Source organism: Camelus bactrianus, chromosome 3 (genome assembly GCF_048773025.1).
Source record: "Camelus bactrianus isolate YW-2024 breed Bactrian camel chromosome 3, ASM4877302v1, whole genome shotgun sequence".
In the NCBI taxonomy this organism is placed as follows: Eukaryota; Metazoa; Chordata; class Mammalia; order Artiodactyla; family Camelidae; genus Camelus; species Camelus bactrianus.
Genome location: NC_133541.1, coordinates 49,804,282 through 49,818,739, shown reverse-complemented (window position 1 = coordinate 49,818,739; position 14,458 = coordinate 49,804,282). Strand labels below are relative to the sequence as shown.

Genomic DNA, 14,458 nt, shown 5'->3' with positions numbered 1-14,458 from the left:
GGTTCAAAACCCAACCTCACCATTCAGAGGCAGTGTGACCTTGAATAAGTTAATTAGCCTCTCTGTGCCTTTGTTTCCTCCTCCACCAATATGAAAGATCCCACTGACCTCCCAGAGTAGCGGGTCTCAGTGAGAACCAGCTCAAGTTCAGGGCTGGAGGCTCTCTGCCTCTTCCGTGGTCAGAAGTCCTAACAGCTTAATCCAGAAGCTTTGTTACTGATGTTGATGCCAGACCAGGAAATCAGGACAGAGTGATGCTGTTGTATTTTTTATTAAAAAAAAAAACAAATTAAATAAAATAGTGATTGATTCTATATAAAATTGAACTGGAGTCCATGGTTCATGGTGAGGAAGGCTCAGAAGATGGAGACACAGAGAGGGTGGCAGCAGATTCTTTTTCTTCATATCTGGGAGGCAGTTCAGATGAGAGATGTGGAGCGTGTAAGGTCTCCGAGGATGAGGCGGTCCCAGAAATAGTGTATACAGTTGCGCAGTCTCTCTCGGAGGCCACGCCTTGGCTCTCAGGAGTTGGGGTCCTATGAAGAAGGAGAGAATGTGAAAGGGGACAGAGGGAGTCAGTCACGTGCCTTAAGTACCAGGTTTTTTCCAGGTGTTTAATTAGATGCATCTAGAAGCATCTGCAAGGGTCTAAAGAGTAATTTCTTCCATATTCCATTTTTTAGAAATATGTTTTGATTTCTCGCCTCTTACTGTCCTCAGAGCTGATTGTAACATTAAGAGTCTCACTCTTGTTGTCACCTTCCTTGTCACTGAAAATACGTAGAGTACAAACATATAGATGCCTTCCGAAAAGAACATGCACACACACAGTTACTCTTCTCTGCTATTTCATCTTCTGAGACTGCTAACATAAGGTGGACCCACTTATGCAAATAGAAAATTAAATCATTAAGCCACAAACATGAAGGGAGGCAAGAAGGCATACTGGTTAACAGACTGGGCTCTTGCAAAGAGCAGACCAGCATCTGAATTTCCACTCTGCTGCTTTCTAGCTGTGTGGTCTTGAGCAACTTATTTAACCTAAGTTTCCTTATCTGTAAAATGGGGATGACAACAGTGCCTACATTCTAAGTGGCCATGAGAATTATATGAGGTCATGTATGAAAAGCCAGACAGACCCTGGCATAGTAGCAGCAGTAGGAGTAGTTTTAGTAATAGTAAATAGTAATAGGAGTAGTAATAGACATTTGTTTTAAAGCTCTGGGAAGTTCATCATTGCAGAAAAAAATACACAAATTCACTAACAGAATTCTACAAATGTCCAGACCCTAACCTCCTCTTCATCCGTGCAGGACAACACTTGCGTTCATCCCTGGTCGGATCTCCAGCTCACTACCCAGTTTGAAGCACAAGAACATGTGCCTTAAGACATGAATGACCAGGTAAGGCAGCACCTGTCCCCCAACGCTCAAGGTAGCTCTCGGGTCCTGCTTCTCACTGCTTTTGAAAATGTACGTATATCTCAGTGTTGTGAAAGTCAATTTTCACTGAGTCCTGCTCATCCCTCTCACTTTGCCCTGTGAGATTTTCCAGCCATCCTTCCTTCTCTTCCTGCATCTTGGTTTCCCATTTGGGAAGGTACAGAGCCTTTTCCAGCCCTGCTGGTCCCTGTACTCCTTATCCAGCCTTCCCTTCTGTGGATTCTCCACAAGTCTTTGCCGCCTTGCCCTCCTGGTTTCAGCAACCTCTTTGCCGTTCCATCTCCAGCACCTCATCTCCCTCCCAAGACCGAGCCTATCCGGTCTGCCTCAAAGGCCCACACCCTGCCAGCCCTCCACCGCGAGCTAGCTCACCATCTTCTCCCCACTTACATGGAGCTCCTGTCTCCACTCCTCTGTCAGGAACATTCCACTGTCCATGCCACTCACACTTAACATCGTGATTTCTGCCCTCCTCACTCATCATCCTTTCCAGATTCCCTTACCCACACCTCCCTTTCTAACCACCACAGCCCCCAGCTCCTGTGACTTCCATCCATTTGTGAGAGTTGGCCTCCTAACTAGTCTAGCCACCCCGAGGCTTTCCCCATCACAAGCTGTGCTGACTGCTGTATGGATCCCATTGCTGTGGCATCCCTCTGCCGGAAGGAGAAGCACTTAGAGTCACACGGTGTAATCTGACCCCAGGTATGCCTCCTCATTTGTGGCACGTGGGGAGTATGGAGGATAAGGGTGTGAATCTCATATTTCTCTTCAGCCGATCTGAGAAGGCTCTGAGGCTCAGGGAGCAACTTAACATTGAAGGGAGACGCCCGGTATGGTTAATTCAGGGTGCAGGCTGATTCTAGCCAGTTACTCAAGTACCTCCAGTAGATACTGAAACCCTCTGAACCAGCAGGAGGTCCCCTGGGACCCACACACCTCCCCACAATCTGAAGCAGCAAAGCCTAACTTAGCAGGAGCCTCCCAAGTTCTGCTCCAGAGCTTGGGCTGGCTGACAGGTTGTTCGGCATTTTGAGGATCAGCCCTGCCAGGAGCACATAAAGATGCCCGGAGAAGGCTTCATGTTAACCTGGCATCACCACTCTTATCATTTTTAACTTAGGTGCTGCCCAAAGTTTCCAAAAGTTACTATTAATATTAAGGCAATAATTCTGGCATCATGTCTGCAAAGAAGACACTCACACCTGGATACCACAGCCTTAGAGCTGATTTGGCCTGAATATAGGTGTAGGCCTGAGATGGTTAAGTGTTCCTACTCTTGAAGTTCAAACAGAAAGTCTTACCCATAGTTGAAAATACTGTAATATGAAGGTGGGTTTTCATTTGGAAGCAAGCTGTCAGCCCCAGGACTTCGAGCAGCTGTAGAAGCTGAAGACTCAGGGAAGTAAGGCGGAGGCGGGGGTGGGAATATGATCACCGCATCACCTGAGGGAACACAACATTCTGTTGAAGACAGAGGAGTGATACATGCAAGCAACTGAGCAAGAGCCAAAGAAATTAATTGGATATTTGGCCCATCTCTAGAAAAGGTGTTAACTCCAGAAGTAAAAAAAAAGCGGGGGCTATCGGATTTACAGAGATGGAGAGTAGAGGTTGCCAGGGGCTGGAGGTGAGAGCAGTCAGAGTCTGTGTTTAATGAGGGCAGCGTGTCTGTTGGGGAGAACGAAATACTTCCTGAAATGGATAGCAGTGATGGTTGTACAACGTAGTGTATGTGCTTAATGCCACTATACAGGTAAAAATGTTTGAATTGGTAAATGGTATGTTATGTATATTTTACCACATTTAAAAAAAATAGTAGGGCTATATTTCATAGCGAGTCTGAGCTAAAGCATTTCTGTGAAGCGTTTGTTAATATTGTTCCTTACCTCCCCATGATGTCTACTGCTATAAAGTTTTTTTTTGTTTTCAACTTACAATGTTAATTCTTTCAAAGCTAGCTCTTGGGTAAAGTGCCTTTGTTCCTCAAATACAGTTTCAGCCTCTGAACAAATGACAGTACAGCTGCAAAACAGCCTGTCATCTCTCTTTCCAGAGCTGTGGTTTACGCTCTTGCAGAGTGTTTTTATCTACCAACATTTCTTCCAAGCTTTACAAAAGCACGGCAAACTCAAAGAAGAGCTAGAGTTTTTTTTTTTTTTTTTTTTTTTTTTTTGGTTTTTTGTTTGTTTGTTGCATTTCTGTTGCTACTGTTCACTCCAGAACACATCCCTGTGTTTCGGAGAGGAGAACTGGGGACCAGATGCAAGCTCTAATTTGTATCCTGATTCCAATGCTGGATGCACCACATGCCCATAAACTCCTAGACATGTGGCAGCCGCATTACAAAGAGGTCGAAGGTGACCTCTGATGAGTTGGCAGTATCAAATGGCAGCTCAGGAAAAGTGAAGGAGGAAAGAGGACTTCATTTCCCGGCAGGGAGGAGACTGGTTCGTACTGGTGGCAGAGCTCACGCTTACCTAGGGAGCTGCAGGGCTGTCTACAGCTACCAGGGTTCCATTTGCCAGTCACCACCCCAGCACGGCCCTCAACAGGTTATTCACCTTTTCTCGGCCTCCGCAACCACATCTGGAAATTGCCGGAACTGTACCCACCTCAGAGAGCAGGCAGGATGTGTGCGGGATTAAGACAGTGCTAAGCATGGAGCAAGCTCTCTCAGGTGTAGCACGTCCTTAGAGGGGCTTTCTACACACCCACCAGCAAGTGGTACCTATTTGCATGTCTGAAGAAATATTCCCAACTGGCCATCTGGCCAGTAGTTCCACTCTCCACCTTGTCGCCTCAGCCACCTCCCCAGAGGTAACTTAGCCCTGCAGAAAATGCATTAACTCCATCTCTCTTTCTGCAAGGAGACCGCAGTTAGAGCTTAAAATATACATCGCTAACCTAAGCGTGAAAAAGCATAGTGGTTGTCTTGGGATTCTCATTGAATTGTTTCAGAAGGCCTTGGTAGGTCAGAGGAAGGTCGGTTGAGCGTTCACTTCAATTACACATTGTAGAACAAAGGATCTGAGAATAAGCCTCTAAAGCAGGCCGATCACCTACCAAACACACACAAGGAAGTGTTCTGGCCTCCAGTTTTCTCCGAGGCTCATCCATCCCTTTGCCCAGTCAGCTCCCAGCCCTCCTGCTCTCCTCAGAAAGAAGCCCCCTCCCACCAGGGGTTTCCCTTTCACTAAGTCCTGAAGGACTTGATGTCTTCTCTGAGCTGACCATACACACCCCACAGCAGAGGGCTGGCTCATGCATCTGCTCATGCTTCCAGGGTCTAGCACTAGATGTGCCCACAATGCGGGCATCATGCATCTTGGATTATCTATTGTTTTCCACTCTGAGAAGAGCTGGATTCTGGCACTTAGCCAAGAACTGCCTCCTGTCACCCTGGTTTCCCTCATAAGACAGAACTGACCATTGATAGACAATGTCTGGAGTCTTATCAGTTTGCTAAAAGACATGATTTCTAAAAATTTAAACTCTATTCTACAATATCAAAGGAGAGAAAAGAAGGAGATTTTCACCAATTTCATAGGACTTAAAGGGTTAGGTGGAGGAGATTCTAAACTACGCAGTGCCAACATCAGCACAGAACCACCCAGGAGTCACTGCATCCTGGAACCAGCAGCCCTGCTCCCTGCTACCCACCCCCAATTTCAGCCACCAGGAGGGAAGCTGGGTCCCAAAACTCCCCAATAGTAAACTCAAAGGGCACACCTTGAAATGCTTCCAGCTAAATGGAAGACTGTAAGCACCTCAGGAGTGCATTTACTTGCATCTCACTGTGTTTCTTGAGAGGACGGAGAACATCTATAACACTGGGCAAGCACTTTTGTCATGTAACAGCTCTCCAGGACACTCGGTCGGGGATGAAACCAGTAGAAACAGAATTACAGCAAGTGCCCAGGGAGGGCGCTACGCGAGGGCTGTAGAGTATGCATGCCCACTGCCTCCTGTCAGGATCCTGGCTCTGCCACTTGCTAGTTTGTGACCTTGGGCAAATTGCTGGGTAACCCCATGCCTCAGATTCTTCGTCTTTAACATGGAGACACTAAGAGTATCAGCCTCAGTGAGATGTTGTAAGCGTGAATGAATTTCACACAACAGGCTCTTGTAGAGCACACGCTAAAGCATGAAGATGTGTATTTGGCCCAAGAATAAGCCCTGTATACGTGTTAGGCATTATTAATATGCACCCAGTGTTGGTGTTGTCATCATAAGTATATAAATGCATAAATAAGTACGCTGGGAGCTTCAACCCTGGCTGAACACAAGGATTGTCTGTAAATACATCTGCCCTTCCTCTTTGAGGCCAATGCTATGAAGTCCCACAGACCAGGGAATCCCCGCGGTGAGTACTGCCAGCCGGACAGACAGCCCCGCCCATGAGAAACATCTCACTCGCCACCCTCCTTCCCTGTTTCCACCATGGTTTCTGCTCTGTAATCCTCTTTACCCAGCCTATTAGATGTTAAGTTTTCGAGCTTTATCCTTTCAAATGTAGGAGACGGAAATAAAACAGTGATTGGCAAAAATGAGCAGCAACGGGGTTTTCCTTTGATGCTGTGGAGCTGAGGCCAAAGCTACTGACGTTGTTCTGTGGGGTAGGCAGGGGGTGGGGCTGACTCTGGGAAATGGTGATGCAGCTCTTCTGTAGAACCCTGGGGGGACCCAAAGGGAATCCCTAGGCATTCCATGGGGTAAAGAAGTGACAGGTGCTGTCACATTTCATCTTTGTCTATGCCACTGCTTCTAAACTTTGCCCCAACCCTGAAGTCAGGGGTGAAATTACAGAAAGTGAAGAACAATGTGGAAAACAGTGCAGAAGACTCCTTCAAAACATGGAAGACCAATGGATTTGGGACAGACTCAGAATCCTAGAATGTTAGTGCTGGAAGGAATCTTAGAAATGCAGAGCTCACTTTACAGATACATGTAGTAAGTCCAGGAGAGGTTGAGGGCTTCCAAGGATGGCCAGTCAAGGACAGCCAAGGAGAAGAACCCATATTTCCAAAAACCAGAAGTGTCATAAGTGTTCACTGTGAGAATAACAGGGGTCTCTTAGGTGACAGAAGGCTGCCAGGCTACCATCGAGGTTCCTCTCACTTTCCTCTCTATTTGCTCTGTGATCTCAGTCAAGGTCAAAACTTAGAATCCCAGTGCTTTTGCAAGATAATAAGGAATTGCTGGGAGGAAATGATGTGCTCAAGGATTCTTGTGGGGCTAAGAACAGCAGCAGCACCATGTCTGTATGTGTGTGAGGGAGAGAGAGACAGAGAAAAAGAAAGGAGAAGAGAAGCTAGGCCAGATCTGAGAGCAGCTCGGTGAAGCCTTGACACAACAGCCACTGTGATATGAACAAGCAGAGCAATGACAGCCACCCACCTACAGTGACGTGGACAGCCTCCACGTTCTGGGTCTGTCTCTCTTCCCTTTCCAAGGCATCCTGGCCCACGTTCAAGTTGTTTCTCTTCTTAATGTGGGCAACCACGAAGAAGCACAGTCCCACTAGTACTATCAACGGTCCCAAGATCTGCAGGGACAGGAATCCACAGATCTCGGCCTCCGCGTCATCAGCGTCTGTCTCATTCAGTGGTTCCGACGCCCAGTCTGAGCCACACCCAGGGACCCAAATGCCCAGTATGCTGATAAGCATGCCACTTGTCAGGAAGAGGAACCCAAAGATGAGGCACTGGACAAACTGGCGGCTCTCCCCACAGAGGAAGGCTCGGTCTGAGTCCCCCTGGTTGCCTCGCAGGCGCGCCTCACTGCGCTGAAGTCGTGCCCGGGAGCGGGCCAGGATCACGGCCCCAAGCCCAGTGACGGCACACACGGGCCCCGCGACCTTCAGTATCATGCTGCAGTTGGTGGGGGTGTCGTATTGGCATGCCTGGAACCCAAAGATGGAGAGCAGGACTCCCACACACAGCAGGATGGCGCCAATGACAAAAAGGAAGAATATAAGCTTGCTGACATTCCTGGCTCGCTGGAACCCATCTGGCTCGGCAGCCGCTGCAGGAGACATGGCCAGAAAAGGCCCCTTCCCCAGGAGTGGGCAGGGTGTGTTCCTTCCTTCCAGTTGTTTCAGCAGCTCTGCAAACATAACCAACACCAAATTAAGGTGGTCACAGGTGTTACTGACCCACCCTGTTCTTTTTCAGAAATCACACTAGGATGAAATCACAGGGAATAGAACTTTATGCAACCGATGCCCTGTAGAACAATGAGCTGGTCCATGAGTCAGAAGAACTGGCATTCAGAAACGCCTGAATATGTAATTTTATAAAGATATGCAAGAAGAGGAAATGCAATTACCAGGCACCTAAGAGTATACTGAAAAATCAAAACCCATACAACAAAAGTAACTGGGTGTGACTTTCCCTGTTACGAGTCTTACAAACTCACTTCCCCAGCAACCCCCCTCCCCCCAAAAAACAATGGCGAGTGAGGGAAGAACCATAGGGATTATTTCTGATTTACAGACACCCCACATTTCATCACAGCTGCTCTGAGCATTTCCAAGTTGGTAAATTTTCGTTCAGTAACTAACTTTCCATTTCCTGTTTTAGACGGCAACTTTCCATTCCGTGCCTTATTCTACGGCTGCATCTACGGGAGACCCAAGTTCAGCAGTTTCAGCTGAACGGAAAGGCGGTTCAGGAACACCGTGCGTTTGGTGGATTTAAAGTTAATTCTGTCAAAATGTGATTCTTGAGTTCTCAGACAGGCACACATTAGGGCTGCCCTGAAATCTGGTGGCTGGGCTGCTTGGGCCTGGGATGACGCAGGGAGGTCTGGCACAGCGGGTCAGGTGGAGCCTTGTCCCCTAGGTGGGCAGGTGGCCTCTTGCTCACCCTCCTCTGTATTGCCACCCACTTCCCCAAAAAGGTTTAGGCTCAGTTAAAAATAAGCAGCCGATAAAATCACCAGTTACAAAACACTAAACAACAACAGAACTCGCCTTTGAAAGAAGAGTATGCAGGAAACCAAATGGGAAAGCACCTTCCACAAGACCATCCAAGCCCTGTACTTCAAGGGTATCATATACTACATGTACCCCGAGCAGTGGGTAAAAACTTGTCTACACAAACTGACTTTATTATCCAGTTATCTTGTCTTATGCTAATGAATGGAATATTTTCCCAGGACCCTTCAAGTTGGGGCACTCAGAAAGACAACTCAGGTGTGAAGAACATTTTCACTTCCTCCAGGAAAGAAAACTTATGAAGTGTTTTGTGCCACTTGCGTCACATGAAGGTGCTCAAGATTGAGGCACGAAAGCCAAAGCCATCTTGACAAACTCATGTCCAAGAAGGGTCAGTTTAGGTAAACAAAGGAAACAGCTGGTTTTAAACTTTTCCCAGAAAAAAGTACAAAGTTGGAGAAAGAGGGAAATATAGGTGGAAAACAAGCTTTCACTTTAAACTTGGATGAGCTGTATTTATGAAGATACAATTAAGCTGAGGCAAACAAAGTTATGTTTAAAAAATGTTAAAAAAAAAAAAAGTTGGAACCCTGTAATACCTTTTGCTGGTCTGCAGATATGGGTGAAAGGTGACTCTGCTACAAAGTCCTATCTGGAATACATTGTATTCCTGGTGCTTTTTACTTTGCCTTGAGTCACAAGCCTTCAACTGCCTTAAGGCAAATTCCCAATTACTAGTAAAGCCTAAAACTGGATTTGTAGCTTCCCTGCCATGGACTAGTGGACTAAACACCTAGCATAGGTGTTAATCCCCCTTCAAAATAGTATGTGGGTTCTCTCCCTCTCCCTCTCCCTCTCTCTCTCTCTCTCACTCTCTTACTCTCTCTCTCTCTCACACACACACACACACACACACACACAGCCATCTGCACTAATAGGAAACTAAACCTTTTCCAAATACCAACCAACACTTAATTTCTCCAAAGACAAATCCGCCTCCCCAACACTGTTTCCCAAAGGACATTTCCAAATCAGCAGCATCTTACGACGTCCAAAGCTTTGTGCTTTGGGGGATCGACGCAAAGAGACGCAAAGTCCTTCATGGAAGAGAGCTTTGTGAGTTTAGAGAGCCTGAGGGCCACACCAGCCCGGAGGAGCTCGCGCGCCGCTCCTGTCCGCGCAGGTTTAGCGCGGGTCCTCCGAGATGCGCCGCTCCTCGCACCCAGCCTGGACCCTAAACGGCAGCGCCCGCAGAGCTCGGGCTCCCGGGGTGCGGAGGAGCGCGGGGCCAGGAGCGCTTACCTGAGGCTCTGTCCTGCGAGCGCTGACTGTGCGGGCGGAAGCCTGGCGCGGGGCTCGGGGTCGGCGCTCGGCAGGCAGCGCGGGCCGTGGACACCCGGCAGAGCGCAGCGCCTGCCTCTGCCCGCGGCCCGCACCGCGCACTCCCACCTGCGTGTCCGGGCGCGGAGGGCGGGCCGCGCGGTGTTTATAGAGGAGGCAGTGCGGGGAGGGCGAGGTGGCGCGGGGCGCGGGCAGGGCAGGCCTGACTGGCGGGAGCTGGCCGCTGCCGGGTGCTGCCCTTCGGGGACCAGAGGCGCGCCCGGCGCCAGGGTGGAGAGCGAGGGGCTGCCTCGGGCCCGGGCGAGTGGACCCGGCTGCTTCCACGCCCGTGACCGTGAGCGCGAGGAATCTGGGAAAATGGGCACCCCCGCCGCCTCCCTGGCCCGCGGCCCTGTCTGTCCCAATTCGCGCGGCGACGGTCGAGATCCGGCCGGCGGGAAGGGAGCTGTTTCCCTTCGTGGCCGAGATCAGAATTGGGGGTCAGGGTGTGGGGGAAAGGGCAATGCTGCCCTTCTCCGGCGTGGCCGCCTCCCGAGCGTTTAAACTGGGGCCTCCGCTTTCCCGCCGCTGCGCCCTGTAGGATAGATCTACCCGGGAGCCTGTGGCCCTCCTGTCCCTCCGGAGACCTTGACTGGGGTCACTGGAGCAAGCCCCTCGCCGCGGGCTCCCCCAGGAACAGGTTACGGAGACACCAGGTTATAGAAAGGTGCGCTCCATTAGAGTGTGAGACAGGGGGCTCCCATGCCCGAGCCGTTCGGGCACGAAGTCCTAGCTCTGAGACTGAGGCAGGCCCTGGGCAGACCCCGTGCGGGGCCAGCTCCGTCCCTACGGCACTCACATGTATGCTCGCAGCCGTGCGTTGCCATCGAACCCTCTTCCCGGTTCTCAGTTGCTAATGATTTGCCGGAATTAAACTGGTAACTTTCCCTGCCCTTGAACCAGGAGTTTCGGGATGGGTTTGCTAATCTCCCTGCTATTTGTAACCTGCCCCGTGACACGTGACATGGATCCAACTGTGCCAGTTTCCACACCAGAGGTCAGGGCGCTATGGAAGGTGAGTCAAGGGCTCAGCCAAAACACCAGAGCACCGTCAACCCTGGGACCTTCCCCATCCCTGCCACTTCTCCCTGGCGGCGTGTCCACTTCGCCAGAAACCCAGGCAAGAGTTAACACCAATTGCATTAACCTTTTGAAAGTGCGAACACCTCGGATACCTAATACAGCAAGTTGTTCCCAGTTCTCACTGTGGTAAAGAATGAGTAGGCTTAGCTGATAACATAGGTGAGGAGACTCTCAAAGAGGGAAAGGTGGTGACCTGGGATCTGAGGGCTGGAGGGCAGGATGGGTGAGACAAGACTGCACCAGGGAGGCAGACTAATTAGGGCCCAACCCGAGGGATTTTCTGGGCCACTTGCCCCAGTGGCCAGAGGAGGACCACTGAATATTACTTTCTTGAATATCACCACCCCTTGTTCTGGGCTAGGTTCTGTGTTACCTGCTTTACCTACATACAGCCTGTTGTCCTTGGCTGTGTGTCTCCAGCAACTCAGAGCAGGCTGCAGTCAGAAGGCAATAGGGGAGCTAAAAAGATAATTTTTCAGTTGAGGAAATCACAGCCCAAAGATGTAAAGTCACCTCCACAGCTGGTTAATGTGGAGCAAGGGCCTAAATCAGACGTCCTGCCTCTTCCTCTTGGATATGCCTGTCACCCAGAGGACATTCAATGCCACAAACTCAGAAAATGGCTTTTAATTATGTGGCTTTTTGATCATTATAACACTACAGACACTGTAACCCAAGGACATTGCAGCAATCTATGTCCGGGTAGAGCTATCCTGGTCAACGTGTCAGGATATACCACCTGCTGGAAGGGCCTCAGAGCACACCCAGCTAACAAACAAATAACCAGCAGTGATTACACAACAGCAGCGGGCAAGTGGCTTTCTAAGAACGTAGCCCTGACTATAGGCTTTGCATCCCAACACAGGCCTGCTGACAAGGGGGCTTCCTCCTCCTTTCCCTACGCATTCTTTCCTCCTCCCTTATATGAAACTCAATCTCTGGCCACGACGTGTGTGGACTTGCAAGGGGCCTGTTGATACAGCTGCCCCTCCGGTGCCACATGACTGCAGGCTGGCCACACATGACAGACTTGAATGTACTGGCACCAAGGACAATCAGATTAGCCTCCACTTGGGATGTCTGCTACTTGGACTGTTTGTGTCTTTTGGAGCCTGTTTGACTAAATTAAACTCCTTGGAAACTGATCATCAGTCAAGTATGAAAGACATAACCACCAGCCTTCAGGGTGCAGTCTTTGTAGCAGACTGGTTCTTAGGAAAGAGAATGGATGACCTTGTCATTATCGAAAGTCAAGTGGCCTTTTCCAGCCTGTGGGGTAGTGGAAAAAGATAAGCCCAGACTGAATCCTTAGAAAAATAGCACCAGAAGAAGCTTAAAAAATGGATGAACCTTGAATTCAGGAAGTGAATATCGGGGGATGAAGCTGAGGAACACATTCGTTTATTCATTCAGCAAATATTTATTGAGTGCCAACCAAGTGCCAGTAAACAAAAGACAAAATCCTTTGCCTCATGGAACTTATATTTTAATGAGAAGGGCAATAAAAGAAATGTGTAAATTATACAGAGTATTAGAAGGTTAACAGTGCTATGGAGAAAAAAAAATCACAGATAAGGACTAGGGAGTCCTGGAAGATTCCAAGTTCAATAGGGTAGATAAGGAATGCATCGCTGAGAAAGTGGCATTGCAGCAAAAACATGAGGGGAATAAGAAAGCAAGCATATTGGTTATTTATTATTGCATAAGAAATTATCCCAGGGGAGAGGGTATAGCTCAGTGGTAGAGTGCATGCCTAGCATGCATGGGGTCCTGGGTTCAATCCTCAGTACCTCTATTAAAAAATAAATAAATAAACCTAATAACCCCCTAAAAAGAGTAAGAAAAAAATTTTTTAAAGCAAACAATGTTTAAAAAAAAAAAGAAAAAAATTATCCCAGAAGGTAGAGCTTTAAACAATGAAAATTTAATCTCGTACAGTTTCTGAGGGTCAGGAATCTGGGAGCAGCTTAGTAGGGGTGGTTTTGACCCAGGATCTCTCATGAGGCTGCAGTTGAGCAGTTTGCTGGGACTACATCATCTGAAGGCCTGACTGGCGCTGAAGTGTCTCCCAAATGGCTGTTGGCAGGAGGCCTCAGTTTCTTACCATGTGAACCTCTCCAAAGAGCCACTTGAGTGTCCTCAAGACATCGCAGCTGACTTCCGCCAGGTGAGTGATCCCAGAGAGAGCAGAAGATCCCAAGGAAACTTCAGTGCCCTTTATGTAGTCTCTTCAGTCCTGTACCATCACTTCTGCTTTTATTCCTTTGAATAGAGTCACTAAGTCAAGGAGAGGGGGATTAGGCTCCCCCTCTTGAAGGAGGGAATATCAAAGAATTTGTGAACATATTTTTAAAACTATCACAGAGAACTGTGGTGATATTTTGGGGAAGAAGGGAAGAGTACTTCAAGCAGAGAAAATAGCAAGTGCAAAGGCCCTGCGGTAGGAGCAGGCATAGCATAATCAGGGAAGAATGAGAAGCCAGTGTCGATGGCTGCAGCAAGTGAGCAAGGAGGAGAGGAAGGGGAGGAGGTCAGAGAGAAAAGGTGTGGGTTTGCCACATCACCACACTGTGTAGGGCTTGGTGGGCTGTTGTAAGTGCTTTGAGTAAGACGAGAAGCCTTTGGAGGGTTTTTTTTTAGCTGAATGTGATGTGCTCTGATTTATTTTTAAAAAGAAAACAGAGACTTCTGGATGAGAATAGCCAGAGGAGGAGGAAGGGTGGAGATGAAGACGCTATATAGGGGCTATTATAATAACCCAGGAGAGAGATGACCATGGCTTATGCTTGGAGGTGGTGAAAGATGAACTCTCATATATCTCAAAGGTAGAGTTAACAGGGTTTTTCATGGACTAGATGTGGTTTTTTGGCCCTGAGGGACTAGAAAGATAGTTCTGGCATTGACCAAGAAGACTGAAGGCAGGACAAGTTTGAGGGGGAAGCTTCAGAGTTGGGTTTGGGGCATGTTAACTTTGAGATGTCCGTTAGATATCTGGGTGGAGAAGCTGAGTAGGCAATGGAATATATAGGCCTGGAGTTCCAGACTTCTGGAAGAAATAATTTCATATGGTCTGTCGGCAATATTTATTACAAAATCAAGAGGGCTGGGCCTGTCCTCTGGAAGTTACACGTGTGTATGTGGCTCCTGAGGGTTCCAAGCAGACAGAAAGCAAGGAGCAGACTGATGCAGGACACTCTTCAGGGCACTGCCAACCCAGAGAAGCAGCTCAGGATAAGTGATTGGCTTGGGTTGGATTGTAGAATTCAGTATCGCCATTTTTCAGGATTCACAAGACTGCACAAAGACAATCATTTGAGTCTGCCAGCTTTTAGTTTCTCTTTTCTCTTTTGGTTGCTCTCTGGTCCTGCCTCAAATTAACCTCAACACCCAGAAGCATGCCTTTCTCTCTTCCAGTTCCTGACATTTCCTGAGCCTCCCCTGGGGTTGGTGTACAGAAATTAGCCCTCAAGTGCTTTGTCTTGTCTGTGTTTCAACCAATATTCCCAGGACTCCCAGTGACACCTATAAACCAAGCTGGCCCCTCTCCAGCTGCCTAACCCTGCAAAGGATGCTGCAGTCGGGAGGCCAACATTCCTGGTGCATTTTCCTCCTC

General features: G+C 48.5%; 1 protein-coding gene across 2 annotated transcripts; it reads right to left on the bottom strand.

The window, feature by feature from the left end:
* Positions 1-255: 255 nt before the first annotated feature.
* Positions 256-10,713, bottom strand: TMEM171 (transmembrane protein 171). 2 transcript variants are annotated; one of them, XM_010949301.3, is made up of 4 exons: positions 10,562-10,713; positions 6,843-7,550; positions 2,747-2,888; positions 256-536 (listed from the first exon to the last, which is right to left on the bottom strand). In XM_010949301.3, the coding sequence occupies exons 2-4, from the start codon at positions 7,480-7,482 to the stop codon at positions 341-343; spliced, it is 978 nt and encodes a 325-aa protein (XP_010947603.2). In that variant the 5' UTR covers positions 7,483-7,550; positions 10,562-10,713; the 3' UTR covers positions 256-340. The 2 variants fall into 2 exon arrangements, with proteins under 2 accessions (XP_010947603.2, XP_074215778.1); XM_074359677.1 differs by lacking the exon at positions 10,562-10,713 and adding an exon at positions 9,685-10,544.
* Between the last annotated feature and the right edge of the window lie 3,745 nt (positions 10,714-14,458).